Here is a 24,193-nt window from a genome sequence, read left to right as displayed (position 1 = left end):
AGTAGCTCATAGCCATATCCCACACTAAAAGGTGAGTTTTCCAAAGGCAGAGACTACCACATTCACCTCTGAATCTCCCTCATCTTCCTAGCACAGTGCCTTGCACAGAGTACCTGCTTAATAAATATTCCCCGAATTTACTGATTTTAGTCTCCCTTGGCTTTATGGCATCTTTTTTACCTCAAAAAAAAAAAAAAAAAAAAAAACCAACAGTGAAAAAAGAGAAGGAACTAAGACAAACACGTAAGACGACGCATAAAGAATGGGTTCATTCTTTGCATTCCAGCTTTGGAATGCCCACTGCTCATCTCCATACAGTTTTGTCATTGACTGTTATTAGTGAGAGCAAATGTTAGAAAGCACATAAAGGCAGACAATGTAAAAAAAAAAACAAACCCACCACACATCATGGAAAAGTGATTTAGGACTATTCTCAAAATTGTCTTAACTTCAACTTGAATGGTGAAATTCATACCATCAAAGCCAACACAAGATATATTTTGCTATGCAAAAATCAGTATCACCTTCAGATTGACCTGAGAGTCGGCTGGATGTTTACTCATCCAGGGCAAATTGGCAAGCTGGATAGTATCTGTGTTATCTTTTAAGAACTCATATTACTGAAATGCAATTTAAGAGAAACAAAATTTATTCAACCTAACTAGTTCACTGTCTTCACGCTAGTATGCTCCATCCTGGTCCTTGTTAATATCTCCCCCTCCATCTACCAGGCGGACTCTGTTGGTTCTCATCCTAGCTGCTGTAGTTACACTGCTGTGTTTCACTTGCCACATCAGATCCTTGTGAAGTACAAATCTTATTTTTATTTGCTCATTCAGAACCTGTTCCTCTGCCTCCTATGTTTGCTCTAACAATATATCTTCTCTTTTACTGTAAATTCATTCAGGGTAGAAACATGTATATTCTATACAAAGTATGAAGAATGTCATATGCAAAGAGATAACAATGTCTTTTGAATATTATGAGCATGGTTAGCTGTAAATTCTAAACTTGGGAAAATGATGGAAATTTAAAAGGAATAGCTGGAAGTCAACTAAATTCTATCGCATTATCAGCATCATTTGAAAACTCAGACTCTGTAGAGGGTCTAAATATCCTAACTTGTCACACTCCTCATGTCAGCTCTTCCTGTTTTTGAACACTTCTGTTCTAAGCTTCCTGCTGTGCTCTTAGTCTCTGACTATTTCTTTATTATACCTTTCCCTTTTATGGTTCACTTTCTGGCTTTACCATTCCAGTTGCTACTTCTCTTGACTGAGGGATACTAGCCTTTGCAGAGTTGTTGTGAAAAAGGAGATGACCAGAAGAAATTCACCTTCTGGTGGCAGCTGCCACCAACACACAGAAGCACTCACTCAAGATGGCTTAAAGGAGACAGTGACTCAATATATGACTAGAAAATTGAGCAATTCAGGCAAGTGTGAAAGGAATACTTTCTAATAACTCCTCCAAGATGACTAGTTACTTATTAGTATATATTTAGTTTAATTATTTTCAAAACTGGCTATTTTTGGAGGGGAAGGAGGTGTGAAGCAAGAAGGGAAAGTGAAATTGTTTTTAGAATCCCTAATTAATACAAGTGCCTGCTTTCAGAAAATCCTTCATTTGAGCTATTCCTTTTCACCTTTTCCTAGACAGTTTAGAGTTCTTGGTTTCAGCAGCAATCCAAAAAGAAAGAATTGCAAACTTGCACATCAAAAATGAATAAAAATAAAAAGCATCATGATTTGGAACAAAAACCAAAACAGACTAAAACGAAAAAATACAAGAAGCAGCAAAATCATCAAACCTAATTCGCAGCATCTTTTTGAAGACAGGGAGGTTAGTTGGTTAAATATCACAGTGACCTGGCAGCTACTCTCCTAGCTTTGAGAGCTGAAATGTTGAGGAACGCACATCCATAAGCGGCACATGTAGAAGAACCACAGTGGCCAAGAGAGGTCTGAACTAGTGCTGCCTGGGCCAGCCTGTTCCAATCAACATGGATTTCCAGAGTTGCTGTTCTATGGTAACTCTCAGTGAGAGAGACAAAGAAATAGAACATTTTTAGAAACCAAGCAAAAAATGGAGGGGAATACAATACCTGGAAAGTTTATCAAGCATGTTGACAAGTTTCATGGCTTCATATTCTTTTTGTTCTTCTGTCATTTCATCTATGGGGTTTGGCATTGGTTCCTCTAAATGACCAGTGATAAGATTAATGCTACAAAAAGAAAAAAAAGTTATGCTGTATGTTTTCAAATTATGCTCTTTCTATACTTTTCTGGTCCAAGTTTTAAGTTATAATAAGAAAGAGTATAATAGCCAAAAAATTGGCAGTAGCAATTTTATGGTATAGAACTGCTATAGGAATTTTTTTAAAAAACTGACTTTTCCTACTAATTTGCTTTGGGAAGTGGGTGATAGCTAACTTGCCAGCTTTTTTTTTTTTTTTTTTGAAGGCATGGCTACTTTCTAAAAATTGGAAATTAGATTGGTGCCGTTAGGATAAATATCCTTGGATGCACAGCTTAATTATATAGGGGACAAATGATTTCAGAGAAGAAGAAACCTGTTTTGTGATACAGCATAAAACAAGTATGTCAAAAAAAATTGGAAAAATGATGACAGGCTGGAATCTGAAAATGAAAGCATGCCAATTTATAATCTCAGGAAATTAGTCCATTAGTGAGACCACAGAAGGCAATGAGTGTTTAAATAATAAAAGATAAAGCAGAACAATTTTAATCAGATTTGATCTGACCTAGATGAAAAAAAAAAAGGAATGAAATCTAGTCTACCAAAAGACAGGTATGCCATCTGGCTTTCTGGAAATAGATTTAATAAAGTACTTAAAATGAATGTGTTCCATAAACTTTGTATGAAGTTCTAATACCAAACCAAACTATCCTCTTATTTAAAAGTCATACTATTTTTTTTTTTTTTGAAGAGGAGGGGGAGGTGAAATAAAAGATAATTCTTTAAATGGCTGCCAAGTATCTATAGTTTAAACGTCTTTCTGGATAAGCAGACAAGAGGTTATAATATTCTGTACCAGCCAAGTACAGACAGTAATGTTTTTAATGATCAAATATCCCTGCAAACAGAAAAGTGCCAATAAATTACTTTCTAGGGTTTATAAACACAAATGCTTTCAGGGGCCAGGCCTTAAGGATAGGCAGATGAGTGAACTGGCTAAGTATAAGTAACGTGGAGTATTGTGGACTAGGCTAAAATGGAGAACAGTTCTAGTCTAAACAGGGAAAAAAATCATGTGGGCCAAAACCAAGACATTGTGATTGCTTATGTCCTTGCTTGCTGGCCTGGCTTTAGACTTTATACTTGGGCAAGTTGACTTCCTTAACTAAGCAGGGCTTTTCCTCACATAGAGCAAGGGCTAGGTACTATAATGTTAGAAAAAATACTTCTTTTTCTACATTTTTCAGAGGCTGCCTGACAGATTTCTTGCAGAAGGACTCAGTGCTCACCATCCTCAAAAACTGGATCTTAAACATCTATTTTACCATTCTGTATAAAGACCTTTGTCAGGGGTCATGGTTAAAAGACTTCTTTTTCCTTCAAAGCAGTGGAAACCCTCACCCTTTTACACAAATGAAATCTACACAGAAAGCTGATATATGAAATAGATGAAAGTGGAATTGCTCAGGCAGAAGAGGGGCCAGGGATGGCCAAGGAGGGTAGGGGCCTAGAATCCCTTCTATTTGCTTCCCTTCTATCCTCACTCACTTGCTTCCTCTGAAGGCAGCCCCTAAGACACTTTCAGGAACTCTGGGGAAACAGTCTGAAAACCCACGGGCTTGTCAGTGATTCTTAGCTTTGGCTGTAAACTGCAATCATCTGAGAAACTTTAAAGATGCGACCTGGGCCTCACCTGAAACCAACTAAATGTATTTTTTCCCCAGTTGATTGTGATACACATTGAGGTTACGAACCGCTGGGATAAAGCCTAGCTAAGACGCTCACTGTGTGCTACTAGTCCCTCTCCTTTTTTTCAGGTGCTCATGCATGCTCAGTTGCTAAGTCGTGTCTGACTCTGTGACCCATGGACTGTAGCCTGCCAGGCTCCTCTGTCCGTGGGATTTACTAGGCAAGAATACTGGAATGGGTTGCTATTTTCTACTTCAGGGGATCTGCCCCCTCCAGGGATCAAACCCAAGTCTCCTCATTTCCTGCATTGGCAGGTGAATTCTTTACCACTGTGCCACCTGGGAAGCATCAGGTGCTCATAAAAGAAAAAGGCCTCGAGTTGGTGGCCATTAACAAAAATGTTGAACGGGGTCATCTGCTGCTGCTGCTGCTGCTAAGTCGTTTCAGTTGTGTCCGACTCTGCGTGACCCCATAGACGGCAGCTCACCAGGCTTTCCCGTCCCTTGGGATTCTCCAGGCAAGAACACTGGAGTGGGTTGCCATTGCCTTCTCCAATGCATGAAAGTGAAAAGTGAAAAGTGAAGTCGCTCAGTTGTGTCTGACCCTCAGCAACCCCATGGACTGTAGCCTACCAGGCTCCTCTGTCCATGGGATTTTCCAGGCAAGAGTACTGGAGTAGGTTGCCATTGCCTTCTCCAACGGGGTCATCATATTTCCCCAAAGTCAGGAACAAAGAGGACCCAAGGCTTCTGAGAAGGTAATTTTTAAGAAGTCTCCAGATGCCACACTGAAAATGTAATTCCACCACTCATCTCTTATTTGCTTAGGCATAAAACAACAGGACATATTTTCACTGGTTTCTCTTCTGCTGCCTGTTAAATTAGAAAAACAACTAGTCTTAAAAATAAGTAAGTAAAGGTATTTATTATAAGGCACATGCCACTTTCCAAGCAGACAAAAGAAATACGGCCTTAGAAGAAGGTATAAGGCAAGACAGGTGTATTAACTACTTTAGGTCATGCTCATCTGTCTCTTAAGAGAAGTCTTCTCTTTTCAAGCTCAATGGAAGGGTGACAAAAAAAATTAGATCCACACAATGTTTTAGAATATAATGAAATTAGCACAGGCCATCTTGTGCCTTAGGGAAAAAAATCTGTCAGGAGGATACCACAGCACATGAAGTCAGGACATGATTCCTGGATCAGGGCACATTTGATTCTTTTCTTGGTTCTTTTAAGGACTTAGTGGAAATGATGACTCTTTTCTACAAGCTGACCTCAAGTCTAATGCTGCTAAAATGATTTAACAACTTGCTGTGAAATTAGCTACTAGAGTCATACAATGCTTTGCTCACTGAGCATAAAATTCACTCTTACAGAATAAGAACTTACCATCCTTTACCCCATCCTTTACCCATGTAGTAAAACATTCCAACCCCCACCCCCAAAACACTCTGGGAATTGAACTTTCAATTTTTTCCTTAAAAAAACATTCCCCGCCCCAAACCCCAAGCTGATACTCAGAAGAATATAACCACCACCATGGCACACAGAAGTTGCTGAACTCTGCCACTCAGTTATGGTAAAAAAAAAAATCAAAAACGCCAATATGCAGGGGGCAGGAGGCAGCCTTAGACACTGTCTCCCCTCCTGCTCCCCACTTCAAACCAATCTCATGCAGTTTCCCCACCCAGAAAAAGAGAAAACAAATAATAGTCACCACCACAGCAACAGAGTGAGGTTTCATAAAAGAGTATTTTCGCTGAACAAATACTGCTACCTTTATAACCTTAAGAGTATAGTCTGAGATGTAACTTTCCAGGTTTCAGAATCTTAACACTGAAATTCTAGGACTGGTTTTTTGTCCAAGACTCAGTCCTAAGATACTTTAAGTACACTAACTGCGGTAGATACTTTATTGGGTAATTTTATATTTATCCTAGTTTTTCCCATCTTGTCTCTGCTCCCGGCCCCCATATTTTCATCACTCCAATCCTAACTCTTCTGTGTGATATTGCATCAAGAATTTTGTATTATATATAATGCCATTATATGACTGCAGCTATAGGTCTGCAGACAAAAGGATTAAGACTTTTACTCTTCAAATTGTTGCTACATTTGGCCAACATCAATTGCATTATACTACTTCACTTAAAACAAAAAAAGGAGCTATTAAATGTTCCCTGAGCTATAAGAAAGTTAACATCTATCTCTAAAAAACATGGGTCAAATTTTACTCCAAGCATCCTGGTTAACAAGCTGTAAAGTCAAGTCCCTGCAGAGGCTAAGGCAGATACGATGAACAAAGAAGGTACGTTATGAAATCAAAGGAGCTTATGCCTGGTACGACGGGGCCACAGTCACGCAGCTCAGTCAGGTACCATGTGGCACTGTAGGCCTAATGTCATCAGAACTTCCACCTTTTCAAAAGAAGTTACGAATCTAAATTTTCATCTGAAAGATATGAATTCTAAATTAGTTTAAGCCCTATGTAAAACAGATATTAAAAACATAAAACCAAATAACCAATGCAACATCAGGCAAGTGAAGCAAAACCTACTTGTGGGCTAAATCTAGTCTATGGACTAACGATCTGTAACCTCTAGGAAAGGGATCAGGGCTTTTAGGAGAAGGCGTTTTTGAGTCCAAACTAAGGAAGAAGAGAGCAGTGGGGTGGGAAAGGAGACATTATGTGCTCATGAAATTAGAAATATCTTGCCAGGAAAAACTCTCCATAATATCTGCCACCCATAAAACAATAAATAGAGTGGAAATTTACCATACCCTGTTTTCTTGAATTCCATCCCTTGGCCCCATTTCCCAGCTAGATGTGGAGCCTGAAGAGGGCAGGGACCTCATCTGTCTTGGTTATCCTCATGATAAGAAGGGGCTGACCAACTTAAATTTATAAACACCTTAAAAAAACTAATATATTCAACCAAAATTTACTGAATGCCTACTGCACATGAGGCACTATTTTGGGGACATCTCAATGAATAAAAAAAATTCTCTCATGGAGTTTATCTTCTACTGGGAAAAACAGACTAGATGAATAAGTAAATTGTATGGTATGTTAGAAGGTGGTAAGTGCTATGAAGAAACAAGAGCAAGCAAGTGTGAGGTGGAGTGGTGAAGGTAGGGGTGTGGCAATTTTTAATGTGGGGACAGAACAGACTTTACCAGGAAGACGATAACTGAGTTAAGACGTGCAGAAGCCAAGGGAATGGCCTTACAGCTCTCTGGAGAACAGGCATTCCAGGCAGAAGAACAGTCAGTGCCGAGGCCTCGGGAGTGTGTCTGGAGCGTGACAAGCAGTGAATCACCGGGTGACAGCACAGTGAGAAAGGCTACATGTACATCACCATAAGGACTTTGATTTTTAGCCTTTGGAGAGTTTTGAGCAGTAGTAATGTCCGACTTACATTTTTATAAAGATCACGTTGGCTGCTGTGTTGAGAACTAAAAGAATGACAAAAAAAAGTAAAGAAGTAAAGTAAAAAGTAAAGTAAAAAAAGTAAAGAATGAGTAAAGAATGACAAAGATAGAAGCAACAAGACCAGTGAGGAAGCTATTTAAAATGATCTCAGAGGGAGATAAAATTTGAGCTTGGACTAGAATAGTGGCAGTGATGGTAGTGAGGGGTGACTATTTCTGAATGTACTATGAAGGGAGAGCCAGAATCACCTGAGAGATTTATGTGAATCAGAATGAACTGAATGAAACTTTTAACTTTCAGGGATATCAGGACTTATAAAAAATATATTTTCTCTTATTTTCTATTTTGGTTGTATCAAAGAAAGATAAGAGATGCTCTAAGAACAGGGAGATTACGTGAAGGGCAAACTCATCTCTCCTTTTGATTGGCCCTGAAGAATATGGTAGCAGTTAAAACACAAGCTTTGACTTCACACATGTTAGGATGGCTAAGATATTAAAAGAAAAACCTGAAAAATAATAAGTATTGGACAGGATATGGAGAAACTGGAACCCTTGTGCACTGCTGGTGCGAATGTAAAATGGTATGGCAGTTCCTCAAAAAATTAAACATAGCATTACCATATGATCTAGCAATTCCCCTTTGGGTATATACCCAAACTTATACACTCACATTCATCATTCACAGCATTATTTACAACAGCCAAAAGGTGGAAATAACCCAAGTATCCACTGATGGATGAATCGATAAACAAAATGTGGTAAATACATACAACGGAATGCTACTCAGCCTTTAAAAGGAAGGAAATTCTGACACATGCTATAATATGGATGTGTTTTAGAGACATTTTAAGTGAACTTAGTCACAAAAGGAGAAATATTGAATATTATTTCACTTACATGAGGTTCCTAGGCAAATTCACAGAGAAAGTGTAACAAGAGTTACAAGGGGTTGTGGGGACAGGGGATAGATACAAGTTTCAGTTGGGGAAGATGAAAAGTTCTGGAGATAGATGGTAGTAATGGCTACACATTAATGTACATGGTGCCACAAATCTGTATGCTTAAAATGGTAAATTTTATGTATATTTTACCCTCAAATTAAGGCAAAGTGAAAAATACAATAAAGCCTGCTTTGCCTACCTCAAAAACAAACAAAAATCTCAAAAAAGACCAGCTCTGGAGTTAGGTCACCTGATTGCTCATGAATTGTGTGCCCTAGACAAGTTCTGGAAACCACTGAGCTTTATTTTCCTCATCTGTAAAATGTGGATAACCTTTAGCCCAAAGTTTGCTGTGAAGATTAAATGAGATAATATTATGAAAGTTCTTAGTACAACACATTAGATACTCAGTAAATGTCATTTATTCACTCAGTTATGTCCGACTCTCTGCGACTCCATGGACTGTAGCCTGCCAGGCTCCTCTATCTGTGGGATTTCCCAGGCAAGAATACTGGAGTGGGTTGCTATTTCCTTCTCCAGGGGATCTTCCCAACCCAGGGATCGAACCCACATCTCCTGCACTAGCAGGCAGATTCTTTACCACTGAGCCACCAGGGAGTCCCATTTAATAAACACCAGCTACTAGCATAGTGAGCTACTTGTCAAGAAGTAAGCAAGCCAAAAGTCCTTGAATCCAGTGAGTTAGTTTATTAAGTTAAATCATCACCATGGAGCTGCACATGCAATCTTCATTAACTAAAGAAGCCACACAATAACTAGGTTTTTTGTGGCGTTTGCTATGGTTAAATCCAGTTTTAAGATATTTTAAAGAGATACCAGTTAATAATGGTGATTGAGGTGAAAATTTGAGAATTACTATATAAGACTGATTTCACATTTAAGAAGTAGGATAAATTATGGAACAATGTCTTAATCACAGATTTTGCATTCTATTAACAATGCAAAGAAATAGGGTAATGTGGTATAATTCATTTATTAATTATTAAGTATCATGGATCAGCAACATAAGTAGACATACTGAATACACATAAATACACCAAGTTGCATCTAGGCAACTAAAAAAGCTCCAAGATACTTTTAAAATTACAGTGCTTTATATGTTTCTTATATTGGGCTGTTTCAAGTGCTATCCTTGATATAAAGGATATAAAAAACTATGGTTGTAAATCAGTAGGAAATAAAATCTGAAGTAAAGCTCAATACTGTAGATTCAGATAACATACCTCTTGCTGGTCATTTACTCAAATTAAAATACAAAAGAAAAGTCAGAGAACTCAATTTTCAAAGTGCAAAGCTGGTATGAATTGTAAATATCACAAAGGCGAGTTAACCAGTATGCATGGGAGTAGAGGCAGTGATTTTATTTTCAATTTTGGTCTTTAGAGATCTGAATTTAGATTGTGTTTCATGACTGCTTACAGGAAATTAATTCTAGTTCCTAGAAAGGCTAGTTACAACCTACTATACATAAATATACCATCATAGTCTAAACTAGGCAAAACAAGAAATCTTCAAGTCCTAGTTCTGGTTTATCTACTTCAAGAAATATTAAAAACAAAGCTATCTCTTCATTTGTATAACCCCAAGATATGGAGAAAATTATAATGGGACTTGACTTAAAGCAGCATAACAAAATCTTGACAAAAGAAAACCAAGTCATTTGTGCTGAAGAAACTATAATATCTATACAGCTGCTGCCATAGCTACTGTTGAAAAATACATGGTCAAGAAGGAAACACCCCTGAATTGCTTAGTAGTATAATAATTTTAATCTGATGGGCGTAATTATGAACTAGTGTGGTGTATTAAGAATACAACAGGGCATCCTAGAGTTCTATACACTTTGGCCCTTCTCTTCTTCTGCCCCTCCATACAGCAGCTCTTTTTTAAAGATACGCTTTTGGACTCATAGGCTCCTATATACCATACGAGGCCTGAAGGCAACTAGTCTAAAATGAGTCAAATGTCACTACGGTACACATCTGTCAACTGATGTTTGGAATGATGTACAAACCACAGGAATCAGTTACATTATACCATCTATACAGTCAAGGAGCCTTCATACTCAGAGGTGGAAAAAAACAGGTATAAAGTTAGAATTTAGAAATGTGTGCTAAGTCACTTCAGTCATGTCCAACTCTTTGCAACCCTAGAGACTATAGCCTGTCAGGCTCCTCTGTCCATGGGATTCTCCAGGCAAGAATACTGGAATGGGTGGCCATTTCCTTCTCCAGAGAATCTTCCCAACCCAGGGACTGAACCTGCATCTCTGATGTCTCCTGCACTGGCAGGCAGGTTCTTTATCACGAGCACCACCTGGGAAGCCCTGTACATTATATCACCAATACAGTCAAGGGGCCTTCATGCTCAGAGGCATAAAAGAAACAGGTATAAAGTCAGTATTTAGAAATGTGGTTTCTCTTTTATACAGGACCAGTGCTTATTTAATTACTTTTTTACAAACATGGCTAGATATACACCAAAAACCTGTGTGGCATATACTTGATTCTATGACTGTATTTTCTCTAAGTATGTTAATTGCAGAAAGCTATTTCCAGTCCATTAAATACATTTATCTTGACACAGAAAGGACTGTTGTGATATTAACTGTCTCTCATGGCCTAAATGTAAGCTCCATACTATTCTTAGTTTCAGATTCCACTAAAGGATTACAGGTTACCTTGGTGCATTAATCAGAATCCACTTATATTTTTGACAACGGGATGAGGGCCAACTGAATGAAGGGTAATTCTCTGCTTCTGCCAATACTAACAGTGTTTGTGAATAAGTGCATCATAAGAGAAGCAGGCTGTGATCCTGAGAGCACTGATTGGTGATGGTTAATCAGGCGGTAGGGGAGTAAGTCATCCTTTCAGATGCTGACTTTATAAACTTGACCAGATTGCTAAGGAGTTTTCATAACAATTTTAAAGGAAGAAGTTCTTTGAGCTTGTGGATCACTGTCCAAAGCACAAAGGATTATCTTGCTTGCAAAGCACTTTGTTTACCACCACTTCCATGGGAACCATTTTAATAAGTATTTTAAATTAACATATGAAACACTGCTGCACCTGAAAGAGGAAAGATGTTTAAGAAACACAACAAGATTTCACAATGGTGACTATTCTGGCCACACTAACACACCATTCCTATATTAATGATACAGGCCAGGTCCAAAGGCTGAAGAAGATTCCAACCAGGGATGTAAGGCCTAAACACAAAATCTTTCCATGGTCAAGAGTCAAGACAATAACAATATCACACATCATGGTCCTTGATTTTAAAAAGCAGTGCTCTCCGATACTGGATGCTTGGGGCTGGTGCACTGGGACGACCCAGAGGGATGGTATGGGGAGGGAGGAGGGAGGAGGGTTCAGGATGGGGAACATGTGTATGCCTGTGGCAGATTCATTTCTATATATGGCAGAACCAATCAATATTGTGAAGTTTAAAAATAAAATAAAATTAAAAAAATAAAAATAAAAAGCAGTGCTCTCCTGAAATCTAACATCACTTCCATAATGTAACACATTTCTATTTCCTGTACTATTGGGAGAGACCCAATGTTATTGTATTTTTTCTGAGGTTTTTCTTGTTATAGTAGTGTTCTTGTGTTTGCTAGATATATGTTAGTCACTCAGTCATGTCTGACTCTTTGTAACCCCATGGACTGTAGCCAATCAGGCTCTTCTGTCCATGGAATTCTACAGGCAAGAATACTGGAGTGGGTAGCCATTTCCTTCTCTAAGGTATCTCTCCAACCCAGGGGTAGAACCCGGGTCTCCTGCATTGCAGGCAGATTCTTTACTGTCTTAGCCACCAGGGAAGCCCTGCTTGATATACGATCAATGCCATTTTAGAAGTCATCCACCAAACAAATTAAAAAATACACACTGAGATGCAATGATGTCAACCATTCATGAGTACTCAAGAATTTCCTATGTTAGCTGACTGTGTCCACATACCCTGGGACACACTGAATGCTTAACGTAATTTCTTCCTTAATTTAAAAATATGAGACTCTTTAAGTGGTATATTTTAATGTCTCAAATAGAGGATATCAAACTAATATGGAAATACAGTTTATGAAATGAAAAAAGTCAAGAGCTAGCAAGAATAATTTAGAATGATGACTTCTATAATTATGCAAAGATTAATATATTATTTTTCTACCTTAGCTTCAAATATCTGATAGAGACGCCCAATTTATAACATCTAAATGGTGTCAGTCTTAAGAATTTAACGCTTACAGTCACTGCTAGCTTTTTTTCCCCCAAAGCCTTTTTCTTCTGGGACACACTCTGTAAGATCTTACCAAGGCTGAAAGATCTGGGGATGCCACAAGTAACACCACCTACTCAGACCTGATTTGCTTAGAATACAGGCCCTATAAGTCTTGTCTGATTAGGGAAGGATATTTTTTTGTTTCTTTTACATTGGCTTTGGCAATGATTTTGGTTTTGAAACTACATCAAACTAGGGAGTGATCTTTTTTACCTTCTGACAACCCATTATTGTCACTTCAACAAGGCACAATCTACACTTTTAAAAATGGGCTGTATCTTGCAGATAATCATTTTTCCAGCCTCGATCTACTACTACGTGACCCACATCACACTCTAGAAGACTGTGGGTAGAAAAGAGCATATGTCGATGTCATCATTGATAGGGCAGGGCATACCCTTTTAACATTCAGTAATGCAAACCAAAAAACTGAGCTCAAATAACTCCTAATAAGTAGAAACTAAGAAATTTAGCTGGGATTGGAGTTGAGAGGGGGATGAAAAGGATGGGAAGTGGGTAGAAGAGAGTAGAGGTGGTTCGTTTCAGGATGAGAGACAACTAGTGTCTTTGACTTACAACCAATGAGTCAAGGAAAACTTGATAAGAGTCTCTGGCTTGCCTACCCAGTGGACTAATGCCTCTGCTAAAAGATAGTTCCCTAGTTGCTTAATTAAAATTTACCACAGAGCCAGATTTCTTTCCTTTGGCTAGTAATGTGCCTTGTGGCTTTACTTGATTGACTTATAAAGGCTTTCACACAAGAGGAAAGATCAGAATGTATGGAACCTACATTTAGATTTCTGAGAAAGACTGAAGCATCAGATAGCCAACTTAAATACTTGGTCTTGGTTATACCTTATAAAATCTCAACTTATGGAAAGGAGAGCACAAAATAAGCAACAATATCCTTTAAGTATGTGACAGGAGACGTCGAAAAACACTACCTCTCTTAATACTTAGGAGAGGATGATGAGCATGTTAAAAGCATCATGCAGCAAAACATTTCTTGCAGTATTATCCTTCCTCAATCACTTGAAGTCATTCTCTAAGGCACTAGCTATGCAACTGCCTCTAAAACAGTATTAAACAGAAAGCTTCCAAATCCACAAAAGAAGAGAAATGAAAGACAAAGGAAGTGAAAGGCAAATAACCAATCCAAAGGCAGACAAAGTTAGGTGAAAAGAAATGTGATACTATACTTTGGTTTTGCATTTTTGTATTCTTCAGTGTCTGTGTCCTCGTCCTCTGAGTACCAATTATCTCCTCTTCCTCCAGCCAAGAGGCCCCTGGCCGCCAACAGTCCTGCAGCATTCCCATAGCCAGTGTATTTCAGGAGACTATCCACTGCAAAAACAGAACAGGTTTTTAGACAGGAATCCTTGAGTGCTCACTGTTATCACCAACGACTCACCAACACAGGGAAGCTGGACATACATGCCATGGTAGTAAATCTTAAAAGTTGAGAGGTTGTCAAAGTGTGGTAGTAGTAATCCTATATGTTCTGAGGACCAAAACCCTTTTTTAAGGTATCAGAAATTCAAATAGAGCTGTTTTGAATACACTCTGTGGCAGGAGTGGGGCTTCTGTGACTGCCAGGCCATTGGTAAGGGTGATGTTTTAAGGTTTTGATCACAAAATTGTTCTCTTTATTCAGTTTCAGAGAAATGATGATTAGAGTTAATGCAAGCCAGACTGGGATTTTACCAATATAGCATATAATATAAAATCTTTCTTATTTGCTTCTGTAGGAACTGGAGGGATATTAAGATAATAAGGAATAACAAAACCTAGGTGAAAGTTTGTGACCCCATGGACTATACAGTCTATGGAATTCTCCAGGCCAGAATACAGGAGTGGGTAGCCTTTCCCTTCTTCAAGGGATCTTCCCAACCCAGGTCTCCCACATTGCAGGTGGATTCTTTACCAGCTGAGCCACAACGGAAGTCCAAAAAAACCTAAGGATATTAGCAAATGTAAACAGAATAGGCTAAGTTATTGCTTTTTCAAAGAAATCAGAAAAAGTATGGAAGCACATTATACCCAGTGAGTATAAGGCCAGGAACTGCTGGACCTTAGTGATGGCTCTACCATTTATTAGCAGGTGGACCTTAGGTAAATTATTTTGCAGTTCTTTACTCCAGTTTTCAGATATAGAGAACTGGAATAATACCTACCTCACAGATTAATACATGCAAGGTGCTTAGAAAAGTATCTGGTATTAGGTTGGTACAAAAATAACTGCTGTTTCAGACAGTGAATTTTAAATCATCATAACTAGGCTCAAATGCATCCTTATTAATCAAAATAGGAACCACTACCATCAACACATCTTGCCAACAAAAAGTAAGTCTGTTTATTCTTATAGTGTAAAAATCCATGCTTCAGGATTCCACAAACTCTTGGAAAGCATTTTCTGCCTCCTGCTGGTTGTGGAAGCATTTTTCCTTGCAAATAGTTGTTGAAATGATTGAAGTGGTAGTTGGCTGGTGAGAGGTCAGGTGAATATGGCAGATGAGGCAAAGCTTCATAGTTCAATTCGTTCAACTTTTGAAGCATTGGTTGTGCAACCATGTGGTCAGGCGCTGTCATGGATAAGAACTGGGCCCATTCCGTTGACCTATGCTGGCTGCAGATGTTGCTGTTTTCAGTGCATCTCACTGATCTGCTGAGCATACTTTTCAGATGTTATGATTTTGCCAGGATTCAGAAAGTTGCAGTAGATCAGATGGGCAGCAGACCACCAAACAGTGACCATGACAATTTTTTGGTGCACATTTGGCTTTGGGAAGTGGTTTGGAGCTTCTTCTCAGTCTAACCACTGAGCTGGTGGTCACTAGTTGTCATATAAAATCCACTTTTCGTCACATATTACAATCCGATTGAAGAATAGTTTGTTGCTGTGTAGAATAAAAGACGACACTTCAAAATGATGTTTTTTCTTTTTTTCCAGTCAGCTCATAAGGCACCCACTTAGCTTTTTCATCTTTCCAATTTGCTTCGAATGCTGAATGACTGTAGAATGGTCGACGTTGAGTTCTTGGGCAACTTCTCGTGTGGTTGTAAGGGGATCAGCTTCAATGATTGCTCTCAGTTGGTCACTGTCTACTCCCAATGGCCAGTCACTACGCTCACCCTCAAGGCTCTTGTCTTCTTTGCAAAACTTCTTGATCCACCATTGCACTGTACCATGAAGGGCACGGAGAGGATGTAGGATGAACAGTCCAGGGTAGAATTGTTCATTAAATTTTCAAATACTTGAATGACAGAGTATCTCCCTTGACACTGAAAATAGGTAGTTTGAGAGCAAGTAAAGGGAAGTCTGCTTTCAAGGGACTCAGAAACTAGTGAAATTTATGCAAAAGGAAATATGGATTAATAATGTAAGTAGATTAAATAAAGTTTTACACTAGTCACTTTATAAACTATTTTCTACATTAAAACCTATTGGTAACTATGGTCTCTTTGGTACTAATTCTCAATGGATGCTGGGTAGAATCATTAGAATTTAATGAAGGATCATGGTGGTATAATTTGAAAGCCCTCTGAATAAATCTGATATGCTCTCTCTTTCCATCAGTTCTTCCACAAGATGGAGTGATTTAGATAAATTAATGGATTCTTAATGGATTATTATATGTGCACGCTCAGTCATGTCCAACTCTTTGTGACCCCATGGACTGTACCCTGCCAGGTTCCTCTGTCCATGGAATTTTCCAGCCAAGAATACTGGAGTGGGTTGTCATTTCCTGCTCCAGGGGATCTTCCTCATACAGGGATTGAACCCATGTCTCTTGTGTCTCCTGCACTGGCAGAGAGATTCTTTACCACTGCACCACCTGGGAAGCCCTAATGGTTATTAAGGGAAGTGAATAAACAGTGTATACAAATATTCCTAATATTCATGACCCTAGACATGGTCAGACACAAAGTCACTAAGGCTGAAGGATCGTATATCTGAACCCACATTAATAATGACACTCTCATTGCAAGTTTTTGGATAAGATATATTTTTAAACAAATACGGATATTTAGCAGTTCCAAAACTGTGAAAGTCTAAATTGAGATGCTATGAATAGTTTAATATACTAAAAAATAATTTAAAAAGACAAAATTTAAATAACCACCTACAGTGGCTAAACATTAAAATAGTTTAAGAATGTAGTTTATGAAAGGCCAAAATAGGTTAAAAAGAAGTCAAGAGAACACTAAATAACCTGCTTTCTTATGTAGAAAATCCTCCTGGAAGCTAGTGAATGGTAAAAATTCCTAGCACTTTTATGAAAATTGTGCTTACTGTTCATTCACTGGAACAAACCTTCTGTGTCAACTCTGTGATAGTTTGGGTTACAAAGACTGTTTCAGACACACCTTGCTTTCATAACAGTAGATAAGGCTATAGCCAATAATTTAAAAATCAAATGAACATTTGCTAATAAGATAGACACTTAAAAATTGGCGTTGGGAAGGGGAGACAAATGAACTACAAAAACCACACAGTGAGGAGGCATTTTCTTTGTGAAGTTCTGATTTATATTACTGATATCTAGTGGAGTGTTTCTAATTACTTTTTAGTCTATTTTTGAATATTCTCTATAACATCCTATTTGATATTGGGAAAGTAGTAAAAGGAAAATGGACTGAATTTGGATGTTAAGATGAGCTGTTAAGGCAAACAAAAGATCTCCTGAGTGGTCCTTAAAAGAAAAAAAAAAAGAAACACAACAAATGTTTTTGTCTTTGTCACAGTACTCATCCATGCACTTAGATGAAACTGCTAAAGAAATGAAACAAATGACAAGAAAGATTTCACCATGATTTTATCAAGATGCTAGAGGGCATTATGAAGAGGAAAGCAACCACAGCAGCACATGGCAAAGTCAGAACTGCACTGGTAGTAATGGCATTACTGCTTATACAAAGCATGGGTTTTATCACACTTGACTAACAAAAAAAAAAAGGCTTTGCTCTTTTACTGAGGAGAAAGAAGAGCACAACCAGATTCTACCAGAAACCATTTCCACTCTCTGTTACATACAGAAGGATTTACAGTACTTTTCCTTTCAGTTAGTGCTGAAAGGAATTCAGTTAATGCTGTGACTTTTTGAAATACCGTACTAGAAGCTTCCTCTGACTAGTCTCTGTACTTCCAATCTCACACCCGCTCCTCTCCTGGTTACACACAACTCCCTTATATCCTTGTAAAGCAAAAGTATGACATAAGCACCTTTCTGGATAAAACCTCCAAAACCTCCCACAAAGGCTAAAGCTCAAATTCTGAAACAGGGCCTAGAGGGATCATTTTCTTGCCTCTGCCTTCTTTCCTAAACTCATTTCCTACTGCTCCTATGCAATGCAGATTCCTCACACTTTGAACTAGTCTCTTTTCTGTACATAACAAGGCTTCTTCCCACTTCTCTTTTCTCTTGGATGAAGACTTTCTCTGACCTTTTCCACACCAACCAATCATTTCCTCTTCCAGGTTGCTGCCATATCTGGCACATTCTTCTCTTATGGTGCTTACCAAAGTATATTACAATTATTACAATTATTATACAATAATTGTATAATAATTGTATAGTAATTAATAATTATTATACAATAATATTATAATTATTCCTTTATATGAAAAAGTTCATAAGACAGTGTATTCACCACTGAATTCATAGACAGCATTAATGTTTGGTCTTTCATTAAACATTTATGGTGTACCTACTACCTGTAAGGTACTCTGTTAAACACTGGGGAACCAAAGGTGAAGAAGATAAGATATCTAACCTAAAGAAACTCAATGTCTAGAATAAAAGTTTAACAAAAAGTTATAATATAACAAACGTCAGAAGTATTTTAAAAAGAGAGAAGAATAAGTAAAAATGGTACAAAGCAGAGAATGATGAACTCTTCATTGGATGATCTTCATACAGATGACATAGATGAAGATTATGATCTTCAAGAATACAAAAAGCTTACTATGCTAACAAGGATGGAAGAAGCATTCCATGCAAAAGGAACAGCATCTGCCAAGCCATGGAGATGAGCCAAGGAACAGTGCAGTATAATCAGACAAGAATAAAGAAGTCTTTAGTATGATTAAGCAAAAAGTGTAGGGTAGGGAGTAGATTTAGGGAGTAGATTTAGTATATTTACACTATAAAGGTAGGCCATGGAGGTAAAATTTGTATTTTATCATGGAGGTGACAGAGAGTCATTGAAAGTTTTATAAGGGGGAATGCCAATAGGATAAGTGTACTCTAGAACAGTCTCTCTCTCAGCCGTGTGTAAGAAAGAATGAAGAAAACCTGACCAGAAACAGAGGGATAGTATTATTTTAATAGTTTATTAAGAGGGATGCAGATTTGGAAATCCCCCTCAAATAGGCTGAAGCAGAAGCCAAGGGAGGGGATAATACTGCTCAGGAAGCAAGATAAAGTGAGGATGGGGCCAGATGAGAACTTTAGAGAAAGATAGCAATTAGATGTGGACAAAGATAGGATTGAACAAATCAGACTGAAAAGAATGAACAGAGAGGTGGGTCAAAGGAAATCTAGGAGTGTGTTGTAGTAGAGACAGACAATGGTCAACAGTATCAACTGTTACAAAAGAAAGATGCTATTAAGATAAAGACTAAAAACTATCCATTCCTTTTGAAAATTAGTTGTGGCTTCCCTTATGGCTCAGATGGTAAAGAATCTGCCTGCAATGCAGATGACCAGGGTTTGATCCCTGGGTTGTGAAGATCCCTTGGAGAAGGAAATAGTAACCCACTGCAGTATTCTTGCCTGGAAAATCCCATGGACAGAGGAGCCTGGAGGGCTACAGTCCACAGGGGTCTCAGGACTGAGCAACTAACACTTTCTAACACTTTCTTTGTGACTTTGTGACCTTACTGAAAGCATTTTCAGTGGAATCTGGGAAGTAGGGAATGGTGGAAATGCCTTACTTGCTGCAAGTTGAAGTCTGAGTGGGTAATAAGGATACTGAAAAGATGAACAAATTAGGAAGAGTTAATAAAGGAACAAAGGGTTAACACTTGATGGAGCAAAGCTTTTGAGAAGACAAGAAGAGAAAAGATCATCAGGAGAGGGAGACTGCTTGGTTTCAAGCTGCTGCTGCTGCTGCTAAGTTGCTTCAGTCGTGTCCGACTCTGTGCAACCACATAGACAGCGGCCCACCAGGTTCCCCCATCCCTGGGATTCTCCAGGCAAGAACACTGGAGTGGGTTGCCATTTCCTTTTCCAATGCATGAAAGTGAAAAGTGAAAGTGAAGTCGCTTCAGTCGTGTCCGACTCTGTGCGACCCCATAGACGGCAGCCCACCAGGCTCCTCCGTCCATGGGATTTTCCAGGCAAGAGTACTGGAGTGGGGTGCCACTGACACTCCTATTACTGTGACTGAAGTAAACGAGACAAAAGTAAAGTGTATAAAGGTGTGGGGCTATGTGCTGAGAGAGTTTAAGCCTTATTTATCTCTGCAATTCAGCCTCTGCCCTACCACAGTGCCTAACACATGCTGAGAATTAATAAATGTGTTAAAAGGAGGAGTTTGGGAAGGGGGGAAATACCCCACAAAGGCTTGTTTTACAAATTATTTTCTTTATTAAACTATGTGAGGCTTGTTTTAGGGCCCCTGTATAAAGTACATAATTGGCAGAAGAGGTAATAAAAATGTAGTTTTGTTAGGGCTCAACAAAGAGGCAGCTGTTAGTTGTGAGATACGTTTAGCCTGGCACAGAGGACACTTGGAGAGCTGTTTCTGTACCAAATCTTCCATAGTTTTGCATTTGTATCTCGCTCTGTTTCAGTTTTCATTCTTAATCTCATCTCTGTTCCTAACCCAATTTGACTGCTTTGTGCTGTTTATACTTACTGGTCTGACCTCTGTGCCTGGATCAAGGTACTTTAACTTTCAAACTCAGCTTAAAGACATTCATCTTTAAGAGGGAAGTTTAATCACTCTGATAAATTATTTTAAATTTATTTTATTGTGATATAATCTGCCTCCAAACCCAACCCAAGCTCCAAAATCTTATGATGACTTATAAGTTGAATATGGACTACAAACTTTTTGGTGGTTTTAAATTAGAATTAGAATTTTAAATTAGAATTAGTTGACAGCATTTAAAAACTGAGGAATTTTATGTAAAAACCCAGAGTCCTGGCTTCTCTTGAAAAATCTGGATGATTTGGTAACACTGACCACATGTCCCTTCATGGTAACAATCAGCTGGAGCTAAATAGCAGCAAGGTCCCGTTTCTAGTCCCCCACATTCCCCTTGCTCCTCCACTCCCAACCCACTATCTCCCCAACAATTAGCTAAGTGTCAGGTTTCATTGATCATCTCATGTTCTATCCATTTGACTTACTTTATTAATTTTGTAGGCATCTGAATTTGTAATCCTTGATAAGGTAAATAATATGAGGGCAGAGACCTTGTTTATCATGTATACCTTTGTATTCCCAGGGTCGACCTCAAAAAGTACTCAAAATTTGAATAAGCAAATTTGTATTCCAGAAGAATACTTTTACTATTAAAGTCTAACTGGAAGGAAAAGCAGATGAATATAAATAATTGTTAAAGACCAAATGAAAAAGATAAAGTTTTGCTAACATGCGTTTGGGGCTCAAAGTTAGGACTATGAAACCTCGAATACGGGGTCCTGGGGGAACAAAGTTAACCATTTCAAATAAAAAACAATTAACAAATTCATTTTAAATGTATATACCATATGTGTTATAACACTAACACATACGTGACGTGATTGATTATATTTATATATATACATTTATATATAAAAGATGCTTGCTCCTTGGGAGAAAAGTTATGACCAACCTAAACAGCATATTAAAAAGCAGAGACATTACTTTGCCAACAAAGGACCGTCTAGTCAAAGCTATGGTTTTTGCAGTAGTCGTATATGGATGTGAGAATTGGACTATAAAGAAAGCTGAGCACCAAAGAATTGATGCTTTTGAACTGTGATGTTGGAGGAGACTCTTGAGAGTCCCTTGGACTGCAAGGAGATCCAACCAGTCCATCCTAAAGGAGATCAGTCCTGAATGTTCATTGGAAGGACTGATGCTGAAACTGAAACTCCAATACTTTGGCCACCTGATGCGAAGAACTGACTCATTGGAAAAGACCCTGATGCTGGGAAAGATTGAAGGCGGGAGGAGAAGGGGACAAGAGAGGATAAGATGGTTGGATGGTATCACTGACTCTATGGACATGAGTTTGAATAAGCTCTGGGAGTTGGTGATGGACAGGGAAGCCTGGCGTGCTGCAGTCCATGGGGTCACAAACAGACATGACTGAGCAACTGAACTGAACTATATTTAGATTTATAAAATTATTTAGATATATATTTAGAAATGTAATTTATATATTTAGGTAATATATGTATTTAGATATGTAATGTATATATTTAGATATTAATTACAGATAAAATAAACTTCATTTTTCCCCTCTTAAAAACTTCATAAGTACACAAGAAAGCATACTCATTGCAGAAAACTATAAAATACAGAGAACTAAAAGAAAATCTCCAGGCATTCTACTACTTAGAGGTAACAAGTGGATAAGATTTTGATAAACATTATATTTTGATAAACATTTTTTAATGAATACATACATGTGTGGTTTAGATTTATGTGTATACACACACACACACAATTATACTTGAAAAACAGCTAATTTCTGATCTCAGAAAACTTGATTGAATTCAGCAAGTTCTTACAGACTGCTAAATGCAAGGTGCTATTCCAATCACTTAATTTCAAGATGTGGGATCTTTCTTCATAGAAATAATTGAACTGCTTAAAACAGCAAATGTTAAATGAGCTAGTCTATGAGAATGGTTGAGGATAATTACTGGTGACCCTTGAACAACACAGGTATTAGGGATGATGGCCCTCCAAGCAGTTGAAAGTCCTCCCATAACCTTATAGTTGGCCCTCCATAATTGCAGTTCCCCATCTGTGAGTTAAACTGTGGCTTGCACAGTACTGTAGTATATATTTATCTGCATATAAGTGGACCATGGACAGCAGTTCAAACCCATGTTGTTCATTTGTGCATTATGGGTCAATTGTATTATGAGAGGAAACATGGCAGAATGGAAAGATAGGACTCAAATTCAGGCTTAGCTTTAAGCAACTGCATGACCTTGGATAAAACCCTTGCCTCATTTATGACATTGAAATAATAATAATATTTACTTTAGAGTCCTTATGAGAATGAAATGAGATTATGGCTTAGAATGTTTGACACATGATACCTCAATAGTTGTGTTTATTATCACTATAGTGATATTGATCTCATTAATATACTATCTTAGCAGTAACTTAAGTGGTTGTATCAGTCAGAAAAAAAAAAAAAAAGAATTCAATGAATGCAACTCAATAACAAAAGTTCCCAAACAATTCAATTAAAAGTTAGGCAAAGGACCTGAATAGACACTTTTCCAAAGGCATACAGATGCCCAACAGGTACATGAAAAGGTGTTCAATGTCACTAATCATCGGGGAAAATGCAATGAAAACACAATGAAAGATCACCTCACATCTATTAGAATGGCTTTTATAAAAAACAAGAGATACAGGGATGTGGAGGGATGCGGCAAAGACAAAACCCTTTTACACTGTTGGTGGGAATGGAAATTGGTGTAGCTACTAGCTGCTATTCCAAGAGTCATGTACAGATATGAGAGCTGGACCACAAAGAAGGCTGAGAACCAAAGAATTGATGTTTATGAATTATGGTGCTGGAGAAGACTCTTGAGAGTCCTTTGAAGTGCAAGGAGATCAAACCAGTCAATCTTAAAGGAAATCAATCCTGAGTATTCACTGGAAGGACTGATGCTGAAGCTGAAGTGCCAATACTTTGGCCACCTGATGCAAACAGCTGACTCACTGGAAAAGACCCTGATGCTGGGAAAGACTGAAGGCAAAAGAAGAGGGCAGCAGAGGATGGTTAGACAGCTTCACAGACTCAATGGATTTGAATCTGAACAAACTCCGAGAGATTATGAAGGACAGGAAAGCCTGGCGTGCTGCAGTCTGTGAAGTCACAGAGAGTTGGACATGACTTAGTGACTGAAGAACAACTACAGAAAACAGTAATGGAGGTTACTAAAAAATTAAATATAGAACCGTAATATAATCCAGCATGCCACTTCTGGAAGTATATTCAAAGGAAATGAAGTCAGTAACTAAGAGATATCTCAGCTCCCATGTTCATGGCAGCATTTTTCACAATAGCCAAGAAATGGAAACAAGCTAAGTGTTCATCAACAGAAGAACAGATAAGACATACAGAGTTGGCCCTTAAAGAATCCTAGGGTTAGGGATGTCCACCCTTCATGCAGCTGAAAATGTGGATGTAATTTTATAGTCTGCTTTCTGTGTCTGTGGTTCCACATCCACAGACCCAACCAACTGTGGATCTAACCTATCATGGATCATGTAGTACTACAGTGTGTATTTATTTAAAAAACATCCACATCTAAGTGAACCCAAGCAGTTCAAACTCGTGGTCAATGGTGAACTGTATATAAAATGGAATGTTATTCAGCCACGACAAAGATGAAATCTTGCTATTTGCAACACATGGATGAACCTAGAGAATAT

At 38.2% G+C, this 24,193-nt stretch overlaps 1 protein-coding gene across 8 annotated transcripts in view; it reads right to left on the bottom strand.

The window, feature by feature from the left end:
* RIC8B (RIC8 guanine nucleotide exchange factor B) overlaps positions 1–24,193 on the bottom strand; it is a 100,607-nt gene that overhangs the window by 13,278 nt on the left and 63,136 nt on the right. For 6 of the 8 annotated variants that reach the window (XR_009494567.1, XR_806804.4, XR_806806.4 and 3 more), the window contains exons 8-9: positions 13,771–13,915; positions 2,105–2,224 (exon numbers count right to left, since the gene is read on the bottom strand). Coding sequence is in view for 5 of the 8 variants with exons in the window: in XM_002687663.6 (XP_002687709.2) it covers positions 2,105–2,224; positions 13,771–13,915 (265 nt within the window). In the remaining 3 variants the exon portion in view is untranslated. The other 2 variants (XM_059886982.1, XM_010805292.4) reach the window with 2 other exon arrangements.

This window comes from Bos taurus, chromosome 5 (assembly GCF_002263795.3).
Source record: "Bos taurus isolate L1 Dominette 01449 registration number 42190680 breed Hereford chromosome 5, ARS-UCD2.0, whole genome shotgun sequence".
In the NCBI taxonomy this organism is placed as follows: domain Eukaryota; kingdom Metazoa; phylum Chordata; class Mammalia; order Artiodactyla; family Bovidae; genus Bos; species Bos taurus.
The sequence above is the reverse complement of the archived record's forward strand: the minus strand, read 5'-3'. Positions and strand labels throughout refer to the sequence as shown.